Raw genomic sequence first — 27,050 nt, 5'->3', positions numbered from 1 at the left:
AAAATAATTTCTATTCAAACTTGTATATATTTTCTTTCTCTGGGCTACTGATATTTGCCACAAAGATTTAAATTTTCTCCATTCCTTCATTTACTTATTCATTGATTCATTCATTCAACAAATGTCTACTGAGCACCTATTAAGTGTTAGACACTATTCTGGACTATGGACACATTAGTGAAAAAAAAAACAACCTTACCCTAATATGTACTAATTTACATATTAGTATATCAAAAACATCTTTTTTAGAGTACACACTCTGTGCTAGGTACTGAGGATAGTAAGATAAATTAGTATCATCTCTGCTCCCAAGGAATACATAGATAGGCTATTCATATTAAACAGTGTGACAGGTGCACTAAAGGCATATAAGGCAAGGTAACATGTAGAAGGAGTCAATAACTCTGCCTCAGGGATGGGAGTAGGGAGTAGGGAATTATTCAGGCAAATACTATTTATATTGCTTCTTTACAAATTATTTTGAGTCTCTGGGTCACCCATAGGGAAAAGTTTTTGATTACCTTTTTTTTTTTTTTTTTAGACGGAGTCTCGCTCTGTTGCCCAGGCTGGAGTGCAGTGGCGCAATCCCGGCTCACTGCAAGCTCCGCCTCCCGGGCTCACACCATTCTCCTGCCTCAGCCTCTCCGAGTAGCTGGGACTACAGGCGCCCGCCACCACACCCGGCTAATTTTTTGTATTTTTAGTAGAGACGGGGTTTCACTGTGATCTCGATCTCCTGACCTCGTGATCCGCCCCCCTCGGCCTCCCAAAGTGCTGGGATTACAAGCGTGAGCCACCGCGCCCGGCCTGATTACCTTTTATACTACCATTTTTTAGAGTCAGAAAGTTTACTAAATCTCTGTGAACTGTCTTCTTTTTTAAAAAATTATCAGTTTATCACTCAACTTTCTTAAGCTAAAAAAAAAGGCAAAAAACCCTAGTCAACAGGAATATAAACTGCATAAAAATTTTTCAGTTTATTAAGTAAAAGACTGGGGTACTTATTATCAGCTTTTCCATGAAAGTAGATTGTTACTCTAAATATTGGTTGCAGAGATAAATATCTGTGCATGTATATCCCTGGGTGAGCATATATACATGTGTCTTTGAATAAGTGTGTGCATACATGTACCTAGTACAATCCCTGGCACATATTAAATGCTCAATCACCAGTATGAAAACACACACAAACACACGCGTGCGCGCACACACACACACACAGCTTATAATGCAACAAATTAGTTCCCGCAAAATTTAACTGAAAATAAACAAGTATCTCTCAAATGACACATACAGATAACCTCTTACATTTAAACGAAAAACTCTGTTACTAAAGAGGCAGCAAGTTGCAGTAAAGGGCTGAGATTCTGGAGAGTGATTCTGATCCACCTCTGCTATTAACAATTTGCTTGAGCTTGTCCAAGATATTCATTTCTCTGACCCTCATTTACCTCCTCTGCAAAGTGGAAGACTGGAACCAGAGACCTTCTAAGACCTTTCTAGCTCTAAAATTCTATCACTTTCATCTAAATATCATTTCAAATCAATGTAACCTTGTGAAAGATAGCACTACAGTATTTATGGTATAAATTTTGAACAGGTCTTCTCCATTACAAGAAAATAAAGATTACTTGGTCATATTTCTTGCTAAGAAATCCTTCCTACAGATCTCCCCCATTCCTGGAAAATGGTTGATCCTCTGGAAAATAAAAAGGTAAATATTAATATTCTCAGCGAATTAATTATATTCATGTATATGACATTACAACACTATCCATCCTTTGAGTTTTATGTTTTAATAAACTGCCAATTATTAATCTAAAAGATTTAACATTAAATGACCTACAGTGAGTTTGTAGAATTAAAGAGTATGGTAATCAGAGAATAAAACTGCAAAATTTTAAAGAAAACACAAAAGAATATCTAACATAGATAGTAAAGTTATAATCTTCTAGGTTGAATAGTGATAATTCAATATCCAAATTACTTTTGTTATTCTAGATTCACTATATTCACAGACATAAGCACTGGTAAAAATGACTTATTTGTTCACTACAGTCAATTTTACATTACCTTCTAAACTAATAAATGAAGAAGGTCTACACAAACTGTCAATTCTCTAGAATTCCTTATATTTGGCTTTTTAGTTTGAGGTCTATTTTCTTCTGAACATAAGTTTGTATTATGTTCTAAAAATAAAAGAATGAAACCAGATTACATTTAGCTGACATCACAAGTATTTCTGCATCCTGGTCTCCCTATGCAATCTATTCTACATCTTTAAAGCACCATCTTAGGAAGAGGTTTTTTTTTTTTTTGGTTGTTGTTGTTTGTTTTTTGAGATGGAGTCTCGCTCTGTCACCAAACTGTAGCGCAGTGGCCCGATCTCAGCTCACTGCAGCCTCCACCTCCCGGGTTTAAGCAATTCTCCTGCCTCAGCCTCCTGAGTAGCTGGGACTACAGGCGTGTGCCACCATACCCAGCTAATTTTTGTATTTTTAGTAGAGACAGGGTTTCACTATGTTGGCCAGGAAGGTCTCAATCTCTTGACCTCGTGATCCACCCGCCTTGGCCTCCCAAAATGCTGGGATTACAGGCGTCAGCCACCGCGCCCAGCCAGAAGAGGTTTTTTCTATTGATTCTTCCCTAAAGATAGAAAGAGGTTAAAACTTAAGTCTGCAAAAGATGCAGGCTTCATGCAAAGAGCCAATACAACTGGATAGCAACAAAACAGGCTATTCAGGTGAGTAAGAACTGAAATGTAATAAGGCAACAGATTAAGAACCTATCTAAAAAAGTTATAGTGGAATCCGTATAACTTTCCTCATACCACTAACTGGTCATGATTAATTTCCTACCTGATAATTTTGCAGCTCTGAAATTTTCTCCTGCTGAACAGCAGAATCACACCATATAAGATTACTTGTTTCATCCTCATCTGGAGTTTTCATAAATCCCATTTCATCTATTACTAAACGAACTGCAAGTAAACAGTTAAGTTAAATCAAAATTAAAATACTTCTGAAATATATTCATTGCAGAAACATTTTTCTATATAAATTTTAGTTCACAGTATTTCATTTGAAAAATATTAGTTACAGCATAACCTTATTTTTAGTTACAACAGTTTTATCTAGGGCCAAATTATTCTCAGTAGTAACTGAGAACTGTTTTTCAGTTGCACCCAAAAATCCTTCCTTTTGATCTTCTGAGGTTTAACAGGTACACAAAACTGCCAAAGGGTTTAGTGATTATTTATGGCACAAGGAAAACACACACAGCTGAGACAATATGTCTACTCAGGAAAATGTACTTTTTATAGCTTTTTTTATGACCTTGGGTTAGGTACAAAAGAGCAAAAGTAAAAATATCCCCTGATCATCACACCTATGCCATACTTTCCACCTCCCTAGTTCAAATTATTTTTAGTACTTAAAATCAACTCGTCTATGTTTACTTACGACGTGAAATAATGAAGCAATATTCACAGGAGAGATTTGGATTTGGTTCTCCACTGCTCCCAACCCTCTAATCCTACTGAAAACGTTTATGCTCAGAGGAACATTTCCTTTTTAGTACAAACTATTCATGTGTTCCTCTCCAATCTAGATTTTACAATTAACATATTGGCATTTTTCTTCCACTGAATTTCAAGTGTGGAATAAAGATAAGCAGAAGACTTCAGGTAATTTTTGGCTTCCAACAGAATCCTGAGTCTTAACAGAATGGTGGAGTCCCAGGTGACAGTGTACAATCCCAAGAGTTGGGGAAAGGAACATTCCTCTCTCATCTGTCACAGACCACCATGCAGCTTTGGCAACCTGAGGACTCAGCAGCTGCTGTGCCACCTAAAGCTCATGTAGAGAGCAAGGGCAATAGCAACACAGACTATTCCTTACCTGGCTCACAAGCAGAAAACAACAACAAATTCAGAAGAGCATGTCAGGAGCACAACTGTTCCTGAGTATATGAGAGACACTGCCTGCAGCATCTCAAAGATACCTGGGAAGAGCTTGGTGAGATAAATGGAACTCCTGGCAGTTACGTTTAGAAGGAACGTAGGCTGGGCACGGTGGCTCACGCCTGTAATCCCAGCTATTTGGGAGACCTAGGCGGGCGGATAAGGAGGTCAGGAGATCGAGACCATCCTGGCTAACACAGTGAAACCCCGTCTCTACTAAAAACACAAAAAATTAGCCGGGCGTGGTGGCGGGCGCCTGTAGTCCCAGCTACTCGCGAGACTGAGACAGGAGAATGGCGTGAACCCGGGAGACGGAGCTTGCAGTGAGCCGAGATTGTGCCACTGCACTCCAGCCTGGGGGACAGAGACTCCGTCTCAAAAAAAAAAGAAGAAGGAATGTAATGTGTTATTTAAATTTGGGTATTTATGTATACACAAACCCATGAGGCTAGGAACATTCAGGTTATATATGAATATTGGAAGGATCCATTTTTTCTTTACATTCATAAATTCAAATTTGCCAGGTCAGTCATATATAAACCTATCTTATTATGAAATTCAAAGCTTGAAGAGCTGACAAAATTAAACTTCAAAGAAAAATACAATGCCAAGTCCCTTTTTTCAGCTAAGATGTCTAATCATATTAAGTGTTTGAACTAAAATTTTAGAAATCAGTTGGGATCTTTTTAAGGATATCATCCTCTACCACACAGAAAAAGAATCCTTCTAATACGTTAGACATTTTATAGAAGGCATTTAAAAATCATTATATAAAAGATAGTTATCTCTCTGGATTTCTACATTGTTTTTATTTATTTATTTATTTATTTTTTTAATTATTATTATTTTTTCATAATAATTTTTTTTTATTATACTTTAGGGTTTTAGGGTACATGTGCACAATGTGCAGGTTTGTTACATATGTATCCATGTGCCATGTTGATTTCCTGCACCAAATCAGTTTTTCCAGCAATTATGAGAATCCCACGATTGATTCTAAGGAAACCTACCAATTTCAAACTTTGTCCCGGCAACATTTGCTGTAATGGTTCCCTTCTTTTTCTTCTTTCTGACTTTTCTTTTCATTGTGCTTTGATAAGGTAATTCTGTATTCAAATCCAGGGGAGAGGGTCCCTGAATAACTTTTAAAAAAAGGAAAATAATCAGATAACACTGAAATAACAAAAATCTATACCAGACAACACAAATACCACCCCCACCCCACACCAAGGTAAAATTATAAATTCTGGTACTTTAAAAAGTCCCCAATTAATTTTTAATACTTTAAAAAAATTAACAGAAATGATGTATAACACCTCCATATTTTGTAACATAGTTAAGTCAATTTCCCTACCTCCTTCTTGAGGCAGAGATGGCATTATTGCCTGTGCTGATTAGCAAGCAGTGTGTGCTGCTGTACCAAGCTCTCAGGAAATCTGGAAATTCCACATTAGTCTAAGTAGGATATGGCTCCAAATCACTGAAAGTTCTTATCATATTATCTTGGTGGAATCCTCAGATTTCAGGATAACCAATAACCAAAGTTATTGGATAACAAGGTACCTGCAGTGATTTTAAAACAAGGTCATTTAGAAAAAACTTTTTTGAATTTTTTTCATATATGCCAAGACTATTCTTTTTCAAAGTCAAGGTGAAAGTTAATGTGTTCAATCAACAAATAATTGTTAATCAGTTTATTAAACCTTATGCAAAATGCCAAGTGATGGTTTCCTATCCTGAAGGAATGCATAGTCTAGGGGAAAAAGTTTTATTAAGTCACGTATCACATGTATATTCAATAAAAAATATACTATACACAAACAATAACAGCAATAACAATATTCACTATCATTTATTGAACACTTACTATCTTAGGCATTTATATTATACCATTTAATCTGTCAACAAACCTGTAAGGTAGAAGCTTTTATCCCCATCTTACAGATAAGTTGAGCTTAGAAAGGACAAATTATTTTGTATATCTTTACAAAGAAAATTACAACACAGAGATTAAAATGAAGATCTTTCTAATGTCAATGCCAGAGTGTCTTATTTAGAAACCCACACAACCTTCAACCCAATGCCTGAAACACTGCTTTTAATACGAGTCAGTGAAAAGTGCCAGGCAGGGTAGAGGTCACATGTTGACAGAATGCAGAGAAGTGATTCCTTTATAAGGGAGTATGGGGGACAACTTAATAAAATAAAGTGAACCACATCTTGAATTGTGCCTTAAAAAATGAGAACAGTTTTGAAGGACAGAAAATGGGTGGGGTCATTATTATGATGATTTTATTCAGTCACACAGAGGAATGCAACAATGAATGAACTAATTTGATCTGGCTACATCTCAACATGGCCTGTAGTACACTTTGCTTGTATTTTCATTGTAAATATATGAACGTAGGCATTTATGCCCTAACAATACCATATTGCTCAGTCTGTACTATCAACTTTCTAATTTCTCCTTCACATTGTAAGAATCCTTCAGTTCTTGTAAAATATCTATAAACACAATGAAAAATGATAAAACCTATTATGATAAGCAAAGGTATAATGTCAACACCTTTATTAGATTTTCAAGTTTATCGGAAATTCAGAAACATCCAACATTCAGCTACATAAAATGTGACTATATCACCCCAAATATTCATTATTATTGTTTCAATATTAAAGAAAATTTAGGGTTTTATTTGTTCTCAGGTATCTTTTTTACTAAAATGATTCTCTAGTATAATTCAATATCAAAACTGGGGAACTTTTATTTATTACAGACCAACTGTAGGCAGGCATTCTATTAAGCATTTTAAATATTTTATTTCATTAACAAACTTTAAATTTAGGTATCATTTCTCCCTATTTTCCAGAAAAAGAAACTAAGGCTAGATAAGTTAAATAAATCAAGGTAACATGGCTTAGAACTAGAAAACTTAGACTTTAAACCCAATTCTAATTATTCTATTCATTAAGCTCCCCTATTTTCAGACCCCATGCTAACATAATATATAGACGTATGAGAAGTTTGCAACCCTACTGCAGTACATGCCGCAAGATATGGCCATATTCTGGGAATCTGCAATACTTCAAACAGTGAATTCACAGTAAAACATCTCTAAACTGATCTCAGCTCCCAATGCCAAGCTGGAAACAGACTAGATCACTTCTCAGAATAAAAGAAAGGAGTAGTGTAAAGTTTAGTTCAGTTTCTTTCTGGAGGCGCTCTGAAACCTCAGGGAGGTAACTATTTGAGTTTACAAGTTTTTTGTCCAACATCTTGTTACTGGAGTAAACAAAGATCCCCTTTACAGAAACAGAATACGTATTACATTGAAAGTAGGTGACAAAGTCAACAAGACTTTGAAAACAAGCTTCGCCTAACTATACTAGATCCTACAAACAAATTTGTTAATTTTTGACTTAAATAATAAACCAAATGACTGATTTGTACAGAGTTCAAAACAAGAACTTTTATCCCTTCCCCAAGGCATACAGGAATTTAAAGTTCTTAAAATTGTACTATGCATATATGCACTTTACTTAATTCTATTTATGCCTTAGTCAAAGTGCTTTAACAAACTCAAGGACTTCATTCAACCATGGCAATTCTAATCAGCTTTATTCTAAGCAAGAGATCTGAGATGACAGATTTATCCCACCACTCATTTGAAACCATAGTTACCTACTTTCCAAAAGCAGAAAACATGTTTCAGTTACCTCTGAAATGCGTTAAGCCAATGGCTTCTCAACCTTGACTGCAAAGCAGAATTGCCTGAGTGAGGAGCTTTTGAAAATCCTGCTGTCCAGGCCACACCCCAGAACCAAGTGGGGCCCAACCATCAGCATTTCTTTTTTTTTTTTTTTTTTGAGACGGAGTCTCGCTCTGTCACCCAGGCTGGCGTGCAGTGGCGCGATCTTGGCTCACTGCAAGCTCCGCCTCCCGGGTTCACGCCATTCTCCTGCCTCAGCCTCTCCGAGTAGCTGGGACTACAGGCGCCCGCCACCACGCCCGGCTAATTTTTTGTATTTTTAGTAGAGACAGGGTTTCACCGTGGTCTCGATCTCCTGACCTCGTGATCCGCCCGCCTCGGCCTCCCAAAGTGCTGGGATTACAAGCGTGAGCCACCGCGCCTGGCCCCAACCATCAGCATTTCTAAAGCTCTTCATGTGATTCCAGTGCAGCCAAGGTTGAGAACCTCTACTGTAAGCACACGATGACAATGCAATAAATAATAGCTAATTATAACAACATGAAATTACAAGAAAAAAAGTAAAAGAAAACTCATAACTTTTTAAAAAAGACCAAATAGGTAAAAATTACCTATAAAAATCCTGTTTTCCTATCTAGCTCAAAGAAAAAAAATTTGACAATAAGCGCAAAATGATTTTTAAGATAAAGAAACGGAATTTATTTACAAAAGTAATCAATTTTCCAAAATTTCAAGCAAATGTTAACCTTGAATATAGAACTGTCAAGCACTAATAGATAAATGAAATTGAAATAAAACCAAAATAATTCCAGTACATTTGTGCTAGAGTACCATTTCTTCCATATTCTTCCGTTGAGCTTCTACCACACTTAAATTCCACATAAAATACCACTTTTTCCTGAAAGCTTTCTCTGATTATATCTGAAGAAATACATTTCTCCCTCTTTTGGGCTATCAGAGGCCTTATTTTTACCCTTATCATAATCACCTGCCAAAAAGATGGTTTTCTTCTATCTTGTTCACTCCTCCGTTCCCAGGTCCTAGAATAGTGCCTGACCATGGTATTCGATAAGCACTTGTTAATGCGTGCTATGGTTTGAATATTTGTGTCCCTGCAAAATTCATGTTGAAACATAGTCCCCAATGAAATAGTATGATGAGGTAGGACCTTTAGAAGGTGACTGGGTCCTGAGGGCTCCTTCCTCATGAATGGGAAGGACTTTATAATCAAGGCTTCACACAGCATTCAACCTTTCCATCCCTTCCACCATGAGAACGCAGCATTCATCTCCTTCAGAAGGTGCAGCAACAAAGTACCATCTTGGAAGCAGAAACAGCAGCCCTCACCATCAGTGAACCTGCCACCACCTTGATCTGGACTTCCCAGCCTTCAGAAATTTGAGAAATAAATTTCTATTGTTTATAAGTTATCCAATTTGTGGCATTTTGTTATAGCAGCACACACGGGCTAAGACACTGAGTTAATAAATCAGTTAATTAGCCAGGCACCATGGCTCATGCCTATAAATAATCCCAATACTTTGGGAGGCCGAGGCAGGAGGATCACTTGAGACCAGGAGTTTGAGACCAGCCTGAGCAACATCTCTACAAAAATTTAAAAATTAGCCAGGCATGGTGGTGCCTGCCTGTAGTCCCAGATACCTGGGTGGCTAAGAAGGAATGATAGATTGAGCTAGGGAGGTCAAGGCTGCAGTGAGCTGTGTTCATGCCACTGCACTACAGCCTGGCAGCAGAGCATGTCTTTTTTTTTTTTTTTTGAGATGATGTCTCGCTCTGTCACCCAGGCTGGAGTGCAGTGGCGCTATCTCGGCTCACTGCAAGCTCCGCCTCCTAGGTTCACGCCATTCTCCTGCCTCAGCCTCTCCGAGTAGCTGGGACTACAGGCGCCCGCCACCACGCCCGGCTAATTTTTTGTATTTTTAGTAGAGACGGGGTTTCACCGTGGTCTCGATCTCCTGACCTCGTGATCCGCCCACCTCGGCCTCCCAAAGTGCTGGGATTACAAGCGTGAGCCACCGCACCCGGCCTAGCATGTCTTAAAAAAAAAACAACCAATCAATTCATGAGAGCTGAGAGAAAAGAGAAATAGTCATTGAGCTCTGAGAAGCAAATACATATAATTTACAATATGTTACTTTTCACTTTAAAAAAATTTTATTTATGTATTTTGTTTTATTCATCTATTGTTTTTTAGAGACAATCATAGTTCACTGTAATCTTTTTTTTTTTTTTTTTTTGAGACGGAGTCTCGCTCTGTCGCCCAGGCTGGAGTGCAGTGGCGCGATCTCGGCTCACTGCAAGCTCTGCCTCCCAGGTTCACGCCATTCTCCTGACTCAGCCTCTCCAAGTAGCTGGGACTACAGGCGCCCGCCACCATGCCCGGCTAATTTTTTTTTTTGTATTTTTAGTAGAGACGGGGTTTCACCATGGTCTCGATCTCCTGACCTCGTGATCCGCCCGCCTCAACCTCCCAAAGTGCTGGGATTACAAGCGTAAGCCACCGCGCCTGGCAGCTCACTGTAATCTTGAACTCTTGGGCTCCACAATCCTCCTGCTTCAACCTCCCAAGTAGCTGGGACTACAGGTGTATACCACCACAACTGGCTTTTATTATTATTATTATTATTATTATTATTAATTTATTTATTATTTTAGAGATGGGGTCTCACTATATTGACCAGGCTGGTCTCAAACTCCTAGCCTCAAGTTATCCTTTCACCTCAGCCTCCCAAAGTGCTGAGATTACAGGCTTGAGCCATCGCACCTAGCCCACTTTTTTTTTTTTTTTTTTTTTTGACACAAAGTCTTGCTCTTATTGCCCAGGCTGGAGTGCAATGACACAATCTTGGCTCACTGCAACCTCTGCCTCCCAGGTTCAAGTGATTCTCCTGCCTCAGCCTCCTAAGTAGCTGGGATTACAGGCATGCACCACCACACCTGGCTAATTGTTTTGTATTTTTAGTAGAGACGAGGTTTCTCCATGTTGGTCAGGCTGGTCTCGAACTCCCGACCTCAGGTGATCCGCCCGCCTCGGCCTCCCAAAGTGCTGGGATTACAGGCGTGAGCCACTGTGCCCGGCTCTAACCCACATTTTTAAGTGGCAAAAGCAAAGTACGTAAAAGTTTACATATTACACTGCCACTTGAGCAAACCAACAGAGGAATATATTGAACATATCCACTGAGCAGTTGTGGCCTGCTATGGCTAGGCGTGGGGCTAAGGGAGACTTACTTGTACTTACCTTTAGTACTCTGTGTATGTCTTACCTATTCAAAAAAGTAAAATACATCTGATAAAATTTTGTATCAATATTATCACGTTGATAACCAAAATCATCAAACTGTGTTCTCCATTTAGGTGAAAATATTTTTATTTCATTTAAATGAAAGTATAATATGGTAGAAAGAGCACTGAACAAGGAGTCAAATCAAATTCCTATCCTTTAATTTTCCACTTAGCAGATATAAATTCTTAGGCTGCAAAAGTAAAAGATTTATTCTTTCCACCCCTAAAGTCTAAAATGGCAACCAATGAAGATAACATTGCTGATATATTTTATGGCAAAAGATGAAGACAAACTTCTTTTACTTAAAAGAAGGAAACACAAAGGAAACTCAGACCGTCTCCAGCAACCCCCAAATCCATACCCCAGTAAATATAATATAAGAGGTCTTTGTACATTAATTTTTAGCTCACCCAAAGATTACTAAAATAATAAAACAAAAAGTCAAGAGGATCCAAAGATAGGGTTAAGTTAAAAACATGTAAAATAATATTAAATAAAAACATAATAAGAGCTGTTTTGTTGTGACAAGAGGAAGGAGAAAAGAACCAATACAAACCAGTATCTACTTTCACATAACTTTATTTAGTCCACCCAATAAATACCCAGGACCTTTTATTCCCATTTTATATATGGGAAAATGTAGGCTCCAAGGTTAAGAAACTTGCACAAAGTCACACATCTAATAGGTTGAAGTGGTTTGTGTCTTCTGCCTATTAGAAGAAGTATGGGAAGGAAACCCATATTCCTTCCCACTTTTTGTGCTACCTTCAAAATTCAGCCTTTAAATACAACATATTGAAGATTTCGCAAAGATGCTTGATTTTGTTCAACTGAATCTACGTTAAAAGCTGGAGCCCAGGGACATAGTGAGAAGGCAGTCCCCTGAAAGCCAGGAAGATAGCCCTCACCAGGAACCTAATTTTTTTGAACCTTTTTTATCTTAGACTTCCCAGCCTCCAGAACTGTGAGAAATAAACATTTATTGTTTAAGCTACCTAGTCTATTATACTTTATTATAGCAGACTGAGCAGACTAAGACATTGAGTCCAGTCTGCCCCTGGCTTCACACAGTAGATAATTAAACTCTATCCTGAGCTTGCTATGGATTGTAACAATGATAATGAGGAAGAGCAAGAAGACGACAAACAGGAAGAGAAGGATGGAGGTGATATTATCACTTATGTAAAACATCCTATGTGCCAGGCACTTTTTGAGGTTTTTACATATAAAACTCTGACTTTCAAAACCCTAAAAGATAGATTATTATCCTCATAGATAATCGTTTAAAGAAAAGAGATATAATGAACAACGATATTGAAAAACAAGTTATAAGAAAATTTTAAAGTAACAATTTTGCAAATATGTCTCAAGATAATCTTCTCCAGATCCCTAAATTGTAATTATCGGATGAAAGATATTTCTACTATCACTTCCAAAAAAAAGAAAAAAATAACAAATGTAACAAAAATATATCCAAGTAAGCTTTTACTTTGAGGCAAAAACACTCTCCACACACATTAACATGATTTGCAGAGAGGTCATTACAATTAACAGTCAGAAATCTATTACTTCCTAAAAATTATAAAAATAAGGCAGTTGATTTTTATATGCAAAAAGTAGTATTTCCAAATATCAGGTCATGAATGAAATTTTGTCCATTTTTGTATTATTAATTTCATTAAATTTTAGCACTTGGTTCCCAAACCAAATTTGATATATGCTTTCTCTTATACGAAATCATGCTTTCTCTTATACGAAAGAGAATAAAAGTAAATGAAACATGCCACTTTCCAAACATCAAAAATTAAAATGCTTATTTGTTTTGAATATTATTCAGATTGGATTTAATATCAGTTCTACATTAGTGTTTCTTAAATTGTAATGTGCACACCTGAGACTACTGTTCAAGTTCAGATTCTGACTCGTTAGGTCTGAGGTAGAACCTTTCTGACAAGCTCCTAGGTATGCTGGTTCACAGACCACACTTTGAGTAGCAAGACTCTGGATGACCAAAAGGTTTATCATTATGCAGATACAAATTTTTTAACTTAAAGCCCTTCTTTAAAACAGTAAAAATTAGGAAATTATAACATGATTGAAAAATTCATGTAGGTGATTGTGAAATTATATATTAATGTCTAAAGAGTTCCATGAGTCAAAAAATAAAATAGGTTGGGAAATGCTGAACTTGAGCATCAGTATCATCTGCAAACTTCTTAGAAATGCATATTCTCAGGCCCAACCCCAGAACTTCTGAATCAGAAATCTAGAGGTGAGGCCCATCAATTAACAAGTCCTCCAAGTGAATCTGATGTAGGCTAAAGCTCTGAAAACCACCGCACTAGAAGGCAACAGCTGGGGGCCAGGGCAGATCCAGGAAAGTGGGAGAACACTGCTGCTGGAGTCTATTCCCTCCTACTGGTCTTTTGAAGCACAGCAATGTGGGTGACTTAGAAATCACCTGGCCAAGTAATGACTGGAGGAGAAAGCATTTGCCCAGCAGGACTCTCACTTTTTTTTCCATAATCTGCTTTGGAAAGCATCTAGAAAAGAAGAAATTTGCTACAAAAGATCTCACTTGCTACTGCCAACAGCCCTGGTAAGTGAGATGAGGTTTGCTAATCTAGACAGTTTACACCCCTTGTTCGACCCCAAACCAGCTACCAATGCTCACTAACCAACACACTCATTTTGTAGAAAGGCAATCCACCAAAAATAATTAAACTTATGAGGATTAACAACAACCACAAAGATTAATAATACACCCTCTATGGATAGTAAAAAAATTGTAGAGGGAAGGGAAAGGAGGAATGCAAATCAACATCAACAAGGGAGTGAAGACATTGCAATACACTCATACAATGAAAATACTATATATCAGTGATACATGCTGAATCACAAAATGAAGATTTAAAACAGCTGATGAATACATACAGTATATCATTTACATAAAGTTTAAAATTATACAAAATAATATATATTTCTTATAAATTATGAAATAATTATGAAATAAGCATATAAAGAAATACATAGGAATGATAAACACCAAGTCTGATACCCCTTGAGAGGAAGGATGATGCAATAGGCAGTTCTACAGAGAGTGAGCACCTGTGTTCTTATGCAAAGAATGTAATTCTTAATATAAAGAATAAATACGTAATTATCATGGTTTAGGCATTTGAAAGAAGAGGTAGAAATGAAATAACCACCATACTTCTGCTTGAATCATTATGTGTCTTTTTGTAAGTATTGTGATATAAATCATACTGCTGAAACTTAGGTCTGATCCTGACTCATAAGCAATATGAAGTCACTGAAGGACTCTAAGAGGAGTAACATAATCCAGATTTATTTTTGATAGATTACACTGGCAGTTATTGTGGGGGCAGTAGTGGAGACAGTCTTAAGAGGATATTACAAAAGTCCAAGAGAGAGATGATAAGAGCTTGATCACACACTTTGGGAGGCCGAGGCGGGCAGATCACGAGGTCAGGAGATCAAGACCACGGTGAAACCCCGTCTCTACTAAAAATACAAAAAAAAAATTAGCCGGGCGTGGTGGCGGGCGCCTGTAGTCCCAGCTACGCGGAGAGGCTGAGGCAGGAGAATGGCGTGAACCCGGGAGGCGGAGCTTGCAGTGAGCCGAGATCGCGCCACTGCACTCCAGCCTGGGCGACAGAGCGAGACTCTGTCTCAGAAAAAAAAAAAAGAGCTTGATCACAGATAAAAGCAACAGACATAAGGAGACAGAACACTGCTATTGCAGTATTAGCAGAATAGCAGCAGGACTTGGTGACTGATAAGGAAAACGTAATCCTGAATGATTTTGCAGATTTCCAGCTTAAAGAATTGGGTAGAAGATGGTACAATTCATCAAGAGAAGGCTTGAAGACAGAAGAGCCAGTTTGAGGGGTGAGATTATTTCAGCTTTGTATTTGCAATAAGGGTGGATGAAAATAAACAGAAAATAAGACAATAGAATTAGTGGAGATAAGAGATAAGGGAATCCTCTACTTTTATAGGTAAAATGGTGTTAATTAAACACAAAGGTCCCTTCCAAAGCATAACTGCTCCTATTTCTGTCCTTTCTGCCAAGAAAGGACAATAGGTTTCAAAATGCACAGCTGCATGACTGGTATACAGATGACATCACCCAAACAACTCTCATAACAATAAAACATTGCCACCACTCATTGTGTGTACAAATTGAAAGGGTATTTAGAGAAGCTACTTACTCCTTGAACATAGTAACTTTTGTCTCCCTTTCACTGGCTGGGCCCATTACCCAAAGCTGGATCTGTCGTGTATTCTAGACCTGAAAGAACCATTTGATCAACTACTTCTAAAAACCTGCTAAGAGCCAAGTATGATATTATGTAAGAATAAACACAAGAACTATTTATTCATTCTAGTAACAATTAACCTTGACCTTGAGCAACAGTAACTCCCACTAACGTACTTAATACTTATTTATTGTTCAAATTGGCTGTAGCCTATTCCCAGAGCCTGGAACATAGGAGTTCAACTGCTGAGCTACCATATCCGGGAAATACAGTTCTCTAGAAGGTTTTTTGAATTTAAAATAAAAAAAATTCAATTGTGCTGATTTCGAGATTCAGACAAATTTGTCACAATTTTCAAATCCCTCTAAATTAAATTTAATCCCATAAAAAATAGGCCATGGTCCAAGAATTATGCAAAGTTGGGAAAAGCCATATGGAAAAAGGCAAATGTATAGTATGTATAATTAGAGCAACCACACAAAATGTCTACTAAACTCTGTGGCCTGTCTTGTCTTTGGAATTTAGCCTATTATGACATGAAAAAGCAGGGACTGATAAATGGGTAATGATAACACAGCATACCTTCAAGGCATTTTCTCTTATTAATATTTGTATTTCCAGTACCTAGGATAATGAAAAAGCAGAAAATCTCACTCAATAAGTGGTGAATTGAATAGAGTTCAAAGCAAATAACAGCTATAACTCGGTTATTAAAGTGACAGAAGACAAGGTTATTTCATAATATATTCATCAAGCACTTAAGCAGAATCAAAAGCCCCTTTGGGCATATTTCTCCTACAACATAATATTTCAGTTTTAAGTAGTTCTCTAGTAGCCTAAAAGTCTTATTTGCTCCCTACGAATAATATGTGATGTAATCAGTTAACTTTTGCATATCTCACTCACTTTTGTCAATCCATTTACCTCTCCCATTTCCTGATCCTGCAAAGAATTATACCAAACCTAAGAGAGCTGAACTTCATATCCTCAAAACACCCAACCTGTGCTTGACTACGCAAAGACTTCTCTTGTTCTGAGCTGTGGAGTTGAAACTTAGGGTCCGTTATACTTAAGTCTCCTGAGATTTCAATAACTTTGATCACAAGGTTTAAAAGAGAGGGACTAGGGGAAGCAGAGAATTTCTAAAATAGTCAGTTCATTCTTTGCCAAAAAATGCACAATAGCTATCAAAATGTGCAGCTGCTTAGTTGGTGAACAAATGACATCACCCAAATGTCATCTGATGCCAGCATTTATAGTTTTTAGTGTCCAAAACTTAACTCTTTAACTTTCCCTGAAAACCTGATATTCCTCTTATGTTCCATATCTTGGTAAAGGGTATCACTAATAGCCACACATCTAAGAGATAGATACATCAGAATCATCTTTAACTTTTCCTTTGACCTCTTACTTTGATACTTATTCATTGCACACCTTATTGCCAATTTTATGGTTTGTATTAATTTACTATTTATATTTCCATCTACTTTTATGTCTTAAATCTTAAATATATAACATTCACTGAATTATTAAATAAACCTCCTATGGCATCCATATTATTTAACAAGTAACAAAGACAACTAGCTCCTTACCTAACAGCCATTCACTAGTTCTTCCTTACTAATAAAACACCTATTCCATTGTTATTATTAGTGGTAGCATTGTGCCTAACTAAGTAACTACATTTCCCAGACTTCCTTACAGGTATACGTGGCCTGGCCAATGAAGTGTAAGCAGAAGTTGTTGAGCAGGACTTCCCAGTAAAACACCTCTAAAGGGAAGCAGACAATCACTGGACATTCATTTGCTTCTCTTCCTTCCAACCTGGAATGCAAATGTGATGGCAAGAGTTGCAGCAATCCAGTGTGACATTGGTTATGCTCCATCAGCTTTGGACCACCTAGCTCCAGAGAAAGTAAACCTCCATCTTGTTTAAGCCAATGTTATTTGAAATTTCTGTCACCAACAGCTAAATTCATCTCCTAATGGACAACACTACTCTAATAAAAATTATTATTTTGGTTTCTAAAAAACATACATATCCTAAACACAAAGTCAACAGCACAATGACTTTGGACATTTATCATTTTTGCCATAGCCTGCTTTTACCTATTTTCTTGTAACTATAATCTGAATTTCCGCTAGTGAAGCACTACTTCCTCATTCTTCAAAGCATATGTTTTGGGTGGAGTTGATGCCAATCCCAGCTCCAAGGATGCGTACATGACTTAGGACTAAACAATCATGGGATCCCATCCTCTTGACCATAGAATTGGTTCAGAGATGAACACAGGATCCAACTAATGCCAGTGAGAATCAGGCTCAGTACTCATTTTCAGAATCTAGAAGAAGACAGGTTCTTTTGTGAGCTGTGTTTGAACCTGAGAGGATGCACTACCTGCAGTTGCTGGTCCCCATCCTTTCTCTACACACAGCCTGTGGATGAAGTCAACATGAAGGAGGCAGAGCAGAAAGAGAGAGGGATAACAGATTCCTAAACTTTTCAGTAATACAAACTAAAAAAAAAAAAAAAGATCATGTTTTTTGCTTAAACCAGGTTCCTATCCAAAACAAGTAAGGAACTTAGATCCATTTTTTATTTTAAAATAAAGAAAATTACTTCAAAATTTCCTTGCATCAAATGCCACAACTCACGTGAAATAAGAGGAGGTTTCCTTACGTGTTTCCTCCATGAGACAACTGGCTGCTAGGTAGCAGCTTTTAAAGTGTCTTTTAATTTACGTATTCTCCAATCTCAAACACCCAGCCTGGAACACAGGAGCTAAACTGCTGAGCTACCATATCAGGGGAATACAGTTCTCTAGAAGGTTTTTTAATTTAAAATAATAAAATTGCAATTGTACTAATTTCTACAATCAGGCAGAATTTGTCACAGTTTTCATATCCCACTAAATTAAATTAAATCCCAGAAAAATTAAGCTATGGTACAAGAATCATGCAAGTTTAGAAAATCCATGTGGAAAAAAGCAAATGTACAGGACTAGTTCATAAAATGTTCTGTATATCTTCCCTCAGTTTTGTGTATAACCAAAGATTTTAAGGAGGGAAGGAATAATAAGGCTATTTTGCTTTCAGATTATTAAACTAGCTGCAGAGTTAATTTATGAAATCACCTTTGGAAAGAAATAAAATACTAATAGACTTTACGTGAAGGCCCTCTCCAAAGAAAACTAATTAAATTCAACTATATTTTAATAACTTTAGTTCACTTTAAAATAAGAATCTTTTCCAAACCCCACTCCAAATCTTTGAAAACAGTGTATCTATCTGGCACCACAATCTTTGCCGTGAAACCAGTCCTTTTATAGAAATGCAGAGGAAAAGAACTATTTTTGTCCTTCATTCTAACAAACAATCATGGAATGCAGAATAGAATTGGTGCCTGAAGTTAACCATTGCACAATAATATAATCTCTATAGATCCTCTCAAATGTCCAAATTTGTTTTTTCACTCATTCTTTCTTCTCTTGACCTCTACCTTCCCTTCTCACAGAGTAAACTCTGTAGAAATGTATCACCAATCTGTTTAAACTTTAATTATTGTTTCATTATTTTATTCTATATCTTGTTAAGGCAGTAAACATGTTTTTAATACTCATCATCTTATTGGGTGCTACAGCAAGAAAAAACAGTATCCTCCTAGCTTCAACGTATACATTTTTCTTTCAGAGAAGTTCAGAGATTTTCTTTCAGAGAAGTTCAGAGCTTTGCAGCTTTCAGAGCTTCACAGCTCCAAAACTACCTGAAATCTAATAATTCATCTAAAGCATACTGACACTGATCATTATCAATGATAGATATATTCAAGAATGACAGTTGGCCCTAGGTATTGATAAAATTATACATGTAACCATATACCCACAGTGTGCATCTCAGTTTTATAAACTGAATATTATACTAAATCAACAAAGCTGATTTTCAGTTGTGCCTCATGGGATTTAAATTTACTATTTTTTCAATCCTATCTAGTATTCAAAATTATCCATATATACAAGTCTTACTAGAAAAAAAATGTGCATTCTTTAGAACAATCTTAATCAATGGACCACAAAATTGTCATCTATTTCTGTCTTGAACTGGCTTTGGTGAGCATGCCATGTTGCTGGAACTTGTGGATTATTTTGGAAGAGGTCATTGATCTCTCCCCAGTCAATCTATCTTTTAAAATAGACTTGCTTATATTAAGAACATTAAAAAGATGAATCTTACAACAATACTGATATGGTTTGGTTCTGTGTTCCCACCCAAATCTCATCTCAAACTTTAATCCCCATAATCCCCATGTGTCAAGGGAGGGAACTGGTGGGAGGTGACTGAATCATGGGGGCAGTTTCTCCACACTGTTCTTGTGATAGTGAGTGAGTTCTCACGAAATCTGATGGTTTTATAAGTGTTTCAAAGTTCCTCCTTTGTTCTTCTGTCTCTTCTGCCACCTTGCGAAGAAGGTGCCTGCTTCCCCTGCCACCATGATTGCAAGTTTCCCGAGGCCTCCCAAGCCATGCAGAACTGTGAGTCAGTTAAACCTCCTTTGTTTATAAATTACCCAGTCTTGGGTAGTATCCTTATAGCAGTGTGAAAATAGGCTAAAACTTGGTATTATAATACTTGGTATGCAATTTTAAATGCTCTCCCTAACAATAGTATTGTTTTTTGCCTTATTTGATTATTTAAATATTTCATTTGAATATCTTCTTTAAACAACTAAAATATAAGCTTCTTGAAGGGAATATACAGTGTATACATTCTGCATTCTCTACAGCACAGACATTGTGCTCTGCATTTATAAGTCCACAATTATTATTTATTTAAATAATTAAATATTTCAAACTCTTCTTTCTCATCAGTAGATCTGACTTCTACATCATGACCACATCCCCAAAGATCTGGAGTCTGACAATTGAAACTTTCCACCTGCTAATAAGTAGGCAGTAATTGGTGAGAATGCTAAGATCATTTAGGAAGCTCAAAATGATGTCCATGGCAAATCAAGATTTGCTATCACACAATTAAGATTATGAATAAAAGTAAATTCATTGTGACGATTAATGTTATGTGTCAACTTGGCTAGGCCACAGTACTCAGATGTTTGTTCAAATTCCAGTCTGGATGTTGCTTTGAAGATACTTTGTAGATGAAATTAACATTTAAATCAGTAAACTTTGACAAAAGCAGATGACTCTCCACAAATAATGTGGGTAGGCCTCATTCAATCAGTTAAGAGAATGCAGACTGAAGTCCCCCAAGAAAGAGAGAATTCTGCCTCACACCATCTTTTGGCTCAAGCTGCAACATCAGTTCTTCCCTGGGTCTCCAGGCTGCTAGACTACTCTGCAGGTTTTTGACTTGCCAGCCTCTACAATTGCATGAGCCAATTCCTCTCCCCCTCCCTCCTCCTTCCCTCTGCCTCTCTCTGTCTCTCTGTCTCCCCCCAACCCCTCTCCATATATATAATTGATTCTGTTTCTATGAATAACCCCGACTAATACATTCATTATTCCATAGGATCAGCTACATTTCATGAAACTATAAACCTGATTTAAAATACTCTATGAGGCAAGAAGGTTCTGGAGGAAATGATATACCAACCTAAATATAACCACGGCCTAAACTAAGGATGCCAGATCATTATGAAAAGAAGGAAATGGATGAAGACAGTTGTATAAAGAATAATTTACAGTATTTATCTCTAGAATAGAAGTAAGGAAATGGGTAGAAAATAGAGATTGTCCATAATCACCATCATATTTCTTTGGTTCTATCCATACTGTTTTTTTAACATTTAAAAACCTCTAAAATTGTGATTATCTTATAATCACTGTCAAGTGGTTAGTCCTGACACCATTATCACTGCTGTACATACACATCAAAATTTGCAGAATCCACATCAGAAGCTGAAAGAAAAACCCAGAAAATAGTGAAACACTCTTTTAAGAAATGTGGCATCAACTCTTGATGGCCAGAGAATGATGTTGTGTGGAAAAACATAGACAATGAGGGCTGAATCAAGAAGAGATTCAGAGGAGTCTGTCTTCCAATGTGAAGAAGTTTACAGAATGCCTTAAGGAATTTATTTTACTTAAATTTTCCCTCTTTTGTATGGATGAAAGTAATGCAATATTTTTAAAACTACCTTTAAAGGGTTCTTTCGACATGTATAAAATAAAATTGTACTACTAAGAAAGCACTGTTGCATAGTTGAATTTGCAGAGGTTTTTTTGAGTAAATAAAATAATGGGGTGTCTTATAACAAACAGGATCTTAGATGTGATTTTTAAAAATGCAGTTAATTGGCTATCAAAATTTCTAGAGTGCAACAAGATTTCTAAGGACAACAACAACCACCTTTTGCCAGCTATGCCAACAGTTCTCAAACTTGAATGCGCACAAGAATCTCCTGGAGAATATTACTAGACCCCATCCCCGACTTCTGGTTCAAGGCAGCACAATTCATTCAGACCTCATCTTTGGTCAGGGCTAAGAATCTTCATGTGCTTTGACTGGGAAGGATTAGCTCAGGAGGAAAGGGCTGAACCTGCAGAAGGAGGACACAGTGTCTGCAGCTGCACTGTGGTAGGAGATGCAGTGACTGACTCAGGAATGAGCTATTTCCAAATCCAGTTCTAACACCAACAATCTGCGTGGTAACTGCACAAGGCACTGAGGTTCCCAATTATTAACATGAAAAAAGAGAAAGTGGAACTAAGACCCCTTTTCACTCTAAAATTCTAAAATTTTTGGCCCCGGAAAAATAGTATAATTTAGTTGTTCATAATCTAGATAGGTTTTCTAACTCAAGCCCTCACTCAAAATACAACTTTTAACATTCCAGTTAAAACCGGATCCAAAATGGCAAAATTTCCAAAACGCTGGAATGAGGAGTTCAGCAATTCTTCTCAAAAAACAATGATAGACTGGGCGCGGTGGCTCACGCTTGTAATCCCAGCACTTTGGGAGGCCGAGGTGGGCGGATCACGAGGTCAGGAGATCGAGACCACGGTGAAACCCCGTCTCTACTAAAAATACAAAAAAATTAGCCGGGCGTGGTGGCAGACGCCTGTAGTCCCAGCTACTCGGAGTGGCTGAGGCAGGAGAATGCCGTGAACCCGGGAGGCGGAGCTTGCAGTGAGCCGAGATTGCGCCACTGCACTCCAGCCTGGGCGACAGAGCGAGACTCCGTCTCAAAAAAAAAAAAAAAAAAAAGATAAAACAGCAAAAAAAAAAAAAAAAGTCAAGAATAATAATTTCATGACTCTTGAAAATGATCAAAGGCATACAAGAAAGGAAGACACTTTTATTCAGGAAAAACTATTGAACCTGGGGTAAGAACAGTAGAGATGGCATTTTCACCTGGAGCCGTTCCCACACACCACCACCCTCCAGCTCCACTGGTGCAGCAGTTCTACCAGAGTTGGCAAGGTATGAAAACAGCAACTTTGCTGCGGGAGACTGACTTAATTTGGAGCAAAGTGTGAAAAGCACCATACCCATGGGCTTATAAAAAACAATAACAAACTCAGTGGCAAATAACAGTGGATGGCCAATATCACAGCTGCCTGTTGTTGTGATACTGGGCCATAATATTCTTGGACAAGAAAAAGGAGTCATGAGTACCAGCTCTCCATCTCACCTAATCCCAAAATGAGGTTGCCTGCCATCTTTTCTGCTCTCCTTATTCATAACCTCAATTACTAACCCACCAAGAAGATAAGAACTGTACCATGGGAAACAAAGGCAAAGAGATTATATCTCAATTCATGTTTTGAGTAGACACATTACTTTGGCTAACTAGAAGTATATTTATCTGCTGATTCTCACTTGGGTTCTAGTTAGATGAAACTAAAACAGCTAAATTCCAAGCTGAAGAGGTTTAATTACAAAGAGTAATAGAAAAAAAAAATATGTATTGGAAGACTCAAAGTCACCTAGGATACTGGCCTGGAAAACTGTCATTTCTCCTGGTCTCTTTTAACATTGAGACTAGGAAACTGAAGTATCTTTCTCAGCTCATGAGTTCCTCATTATTATTCCTACATGGAGTACTCATCCTATACTGCAAGGAAAAATGAGAAGCCGACTTCATGATCTAAGTCTGTATTATTGTCAAATAGAATTTTCCTTCACCAAAGGTGGTGGTAAGTTGTAAGGATATCAATAATAAGCATTAAAGTTGTTTAGAGAAGTCTCCCTTCAATATAAAATTGAAATAAATTCCATGTTCTCAGAATGAGAACATTCTTACTTATCACAATGGGAAATAAGAAAAATATACACAAAAAATGTAATTTTCCCTTGAATACAGAAATTTCTTCTGAACATAGTAGGTACTCCATAAGTATTTCTTAAATGAAATTAATAGTTTTAAATAATAGCTGCAAAAAACTACTCAATTTCATGTACAGTGATTTTCTCAAACATAGATATTATTAGCAATGTGTCAAGAACACCATTTGATGATATTCAATGTCAGTATTTTGTGGTCACATTACTTTTCTCAAGTTTACTTTTGGTAAAATGACTATATAGGTAATAGAGTAATTTGGTAAAAAAAAAAATTCAGATTTCCAGAGAGAATGCAGGTACACTAGAATAGGCTACTCATGATGGACAATGGTAAGTTTCTCAGTTTACTCTCTCAATTATATTGATTCCAATCAGTGTTACATTACTAAACTTAAAATGTTATTTACAACTAATATCTCATATATCACAAAATTAAATATCACTTTTGTATATATAAATCATCACTTTAAGAAGAACTCACTGACTTTAGTATTATTAACTTACAAAACTGAGTAGAATAAATTACTCAAGTCAAACTCAAAGCAATTTATTAGTCTACTTCTTTGAAGGTGGCCTATAATGTTTGTCTCTCTAGACCATCACTAAAGGGGAACACTGGAAAACAATTAGAAAGTATAACAAAAGTCTAAATTACACAAAGTGTTTATGCTTTTGATTTGTTAATTCCACTTAGGAATCAATCCTGATAAAATTGTCTAAAATGCTGAAGCACATTTGTGAAGACGAATGTATGTCAAGCCATTATTAATAATACCTGTAACTGAAAACAACCTAAAAGTATCCAATAAAGAAATGATGTAAATTACAATATAGCCAAACAATGGATAATTAAATGGTCATTAAAATTGAAAATGAAGATCTTTCACTGGTATGGGAAGATGTAATTATTTGAACAAGGATAAGAATGATTCATAATAAATGAAATTATATGTATTTTACCATGAATGAATGAATGATAAAGTTGAAGATTTGCTTTAATTTACTAAGCCTAAACAAATATGCCTAAATTGGGATATTATATTCACTGTCTACCTGCTTCACATGTCACAATTTGTTTTTTGAAAATTCAGGATGTTTTAAAGCAATGATGAAAAGAATCAATTATGAATCATACAGCAGGATAAATTTTACTATACATTATTGATAAATCTTAAAATAATCTACAAAATTGGCTACTTCCAAAAGAGCCTGATTCCTAATTAGTACGCAAGGATTATCATTGTGAATTACATTTTGTGTTTATTTTAGTACTTAGAATATTTGCTACTACCTCTGAGGTTAACACTTCCAGAGCAAATAAAAATGTAAACTAACTGATTCCAGATTCCAAGAATTCAAGCCAAGACTGAGATCATTATGTGAAAATAGCTAGCAGTGACGTTACAGTACAGGTTATATTTGTATGAGGTACTATTCACACCCAAATGAGAGAAAATTAGGAACATACAATACATACTGAATTCATTTAAAATATTTCCCCTTAGAAATGAACAGAAAAAAAGCACACAGACAAAATCCTAGAATCTTTTTTCCTAATCAGTGTGGAAGCAGTTGGTTTTTCAAGTTCTGATTGCAATTTGGACACATCAGGTTTGAGATATCAACAGCCTGTCCAAGTAGAAAGTCCAAGAAGTACTTGAAAATTAAAAGATAATTGCTAATTAAGAAAATAAGATGTAGTTTTTCTCCTGTCTACCTTTTAATTGAGGGTGTTATCCAAGAGGTCTTAGTTTGAGATCCCCAGAAATAAATCTTGATATGAGGACTCAAATAAAAGCAGTTTATTTTGGGAAGTGTTAGAAATACCGGCAGGGAAGCAGGGAAGCAAGACAGAGTAGGAAAAGCAGCCAATAAAGGGTGTATGATAATGACAGCTTCATGGTGGGTGGCAAGAGCTTAATCCCCTAGGAAAGTCTGGGAACCAGCGTAAAACACACAGCTTCAGAGTTAACCTAACTAGAGTCAACCAGCAGTTGAAGGCTGCTGTGGGTGTGAGGGTGAGTATTAATTCCATGGCAATTCCTGCTCTTCTGGGAGGGGGAAGGGAATGTAGGGAGGACGCCTGGAAAAGCAAAGGCCTGCAGACTCAAGGCTCCCAGAAGAGTTCTTGAAAGGCTTCAAGCAAAGAAATGCAGATACTGACATACAGTTGGAAATACAGCATAATGAAGTAAGATACAAGGGATATGGGCAGGACATTGAAGGCATCTACTCAACACTTATCCCCAAATTATATTATTTGTGCCCAAGACTTCAACTATCATTTACCTGATGATGGATCCATTGAGATGTGGCCTTTAAATTCAGCCAACACACCCTGCCATGGTCCAACTATTATATAAACACATATTAAGTATTAGCACTGATTCTTAGCAAGGCCTAGGATCTAGTTTCTATGTGGAGGATTTAGGAATTAAAATCTGTTTGGTGGATGTAATTAAATGCTTTGATATGGCACAGCAAGTACACTATAGTTGATTATATTGTTCATTTGTTGTACTTGCATAGTAGGTATTCCATATTTACTTAGTTTTTTTGGAGTGATTTTGACAGAGTTTTTGGAGAATGGTCCATACATGGTTCACATCCCCAGGATGCCACTCAGTTTCCTACTGCCGGAATCTTTCACTCACTGTTAACTCTACTGGACTTCCTGGAGTTTGCTAGGCTCTTGGTTCTGTACTCCATCATTGATCACTTTTGAACCTAGTAGTTTTGCAGGTCATTCAGACTTACCTTCTAGTTCTTGGCACATAATTCTTGGTTCTCCTTGCTTCTAACGTTTTGATGCCTCTGTTATCTCTAGTAATAAACTCCCCACTTCAGTCTCCCTGTCCTGTAAAAACAGTCCTAGCCATCTTAGTAACAGAATGTAAGACAAAGAAGAATATTGGAAAGAAGGCATTTAGATCATCTATCTCCAGTTCCTAACTGTTTTCAGAGCCTAGGGTCAAAGATTTTTCATATTGACTTATTTAAATACTTAATTTTTAAGAGCAGTTTTAAATTCACAGAAAAATTAAGAGGAAGTTACAGAGATTCCTCTGTACCCCTCCCTGCCACACACACACATACCTTCCCCTATTATCAACATCCACCACCAGAGTGATACATTTTTAACAACTGACAAACCTACAGTGATATATCATAATTACTGATATAGTTTACATAGGGTTTACATTAGGGTTCACTCAGTGTTGTACATTCTATGGGTTTGGACCAATGTATCCATCATTACAATATCCAAAAGATTATTTTCAGTGCCTTAAACATTATCTGTACTGTCTGTTCATCCCTCCCAATCCCTGGCAACCACTGATCTTTTTCCTATCTCCACAGTTTTGTCTTTTCTAGAATGTCATATGGTTGGAATCATACAATACGTAGCCTTATCAGACTGGCTTCTTTCACATAGTAATATGCATTTAAGGTTCCATGTCTTTCTATGACTTAATAGCTCATTTCTTTTC

The 27,050-nt window shown here is 36.9% G+C and overlaps 1 protein-coding gene across 1 annotated transcript in view; it reads right to left on the bottom strand.

Annotated features, from left to right (window-relative positions):
• Positions 1-27,050, bottom strand: part of TTLL7 (tubulin tyrosine ligase like 7) — a 134,449-nt gene that overhangs the window by 79,992 nt on the left and 27,407 nt on the right. The window contains exons 2-5 of the mRNA XM_032151572.2: positions 5,316-5,524; positions 4,972-5,103; positions 2,859-2,980; positions 1,632-1,699 (exon numbers count right to left, since the gene is read on the bottom strand). Coding sequence (XP_032007463.1) covers positions 1,632-1,699; positions 2,859-2,980; positions 4,972-5,103; positions 5,316-5,340 — 347 coding nt within the window. The 5' untranslated portion in view covers positions 5,341-5,524. The remainder of the gene's footprint in view (positions 1-1,631; positions 1,700-2,858; positions 2,981-4,971; positions 5,104-5,315; positions 5,525-27,050) is intronic.

The sequence above is a fragment of the Hylobates moloch genome, unplaced genomic scaffold (genome assembly GCF_009828535.3).
Source record: "Hylobates moloch isolate HMO894 unplaced genomic scaffold, HMol_V3 SCAFFOLD_5, whole genome shotgun sequence".
Lineage (NCBI taxonomy): Eukaryota > Metazoa > Chordata > Mammalia > Primates > Hylobatidae > Hylobates > Hylobates moloch.
Note: the sequence above shows the minus strand (reverse complement) of the source record. Positions and strands in the feature narration are given on the sequence as shown.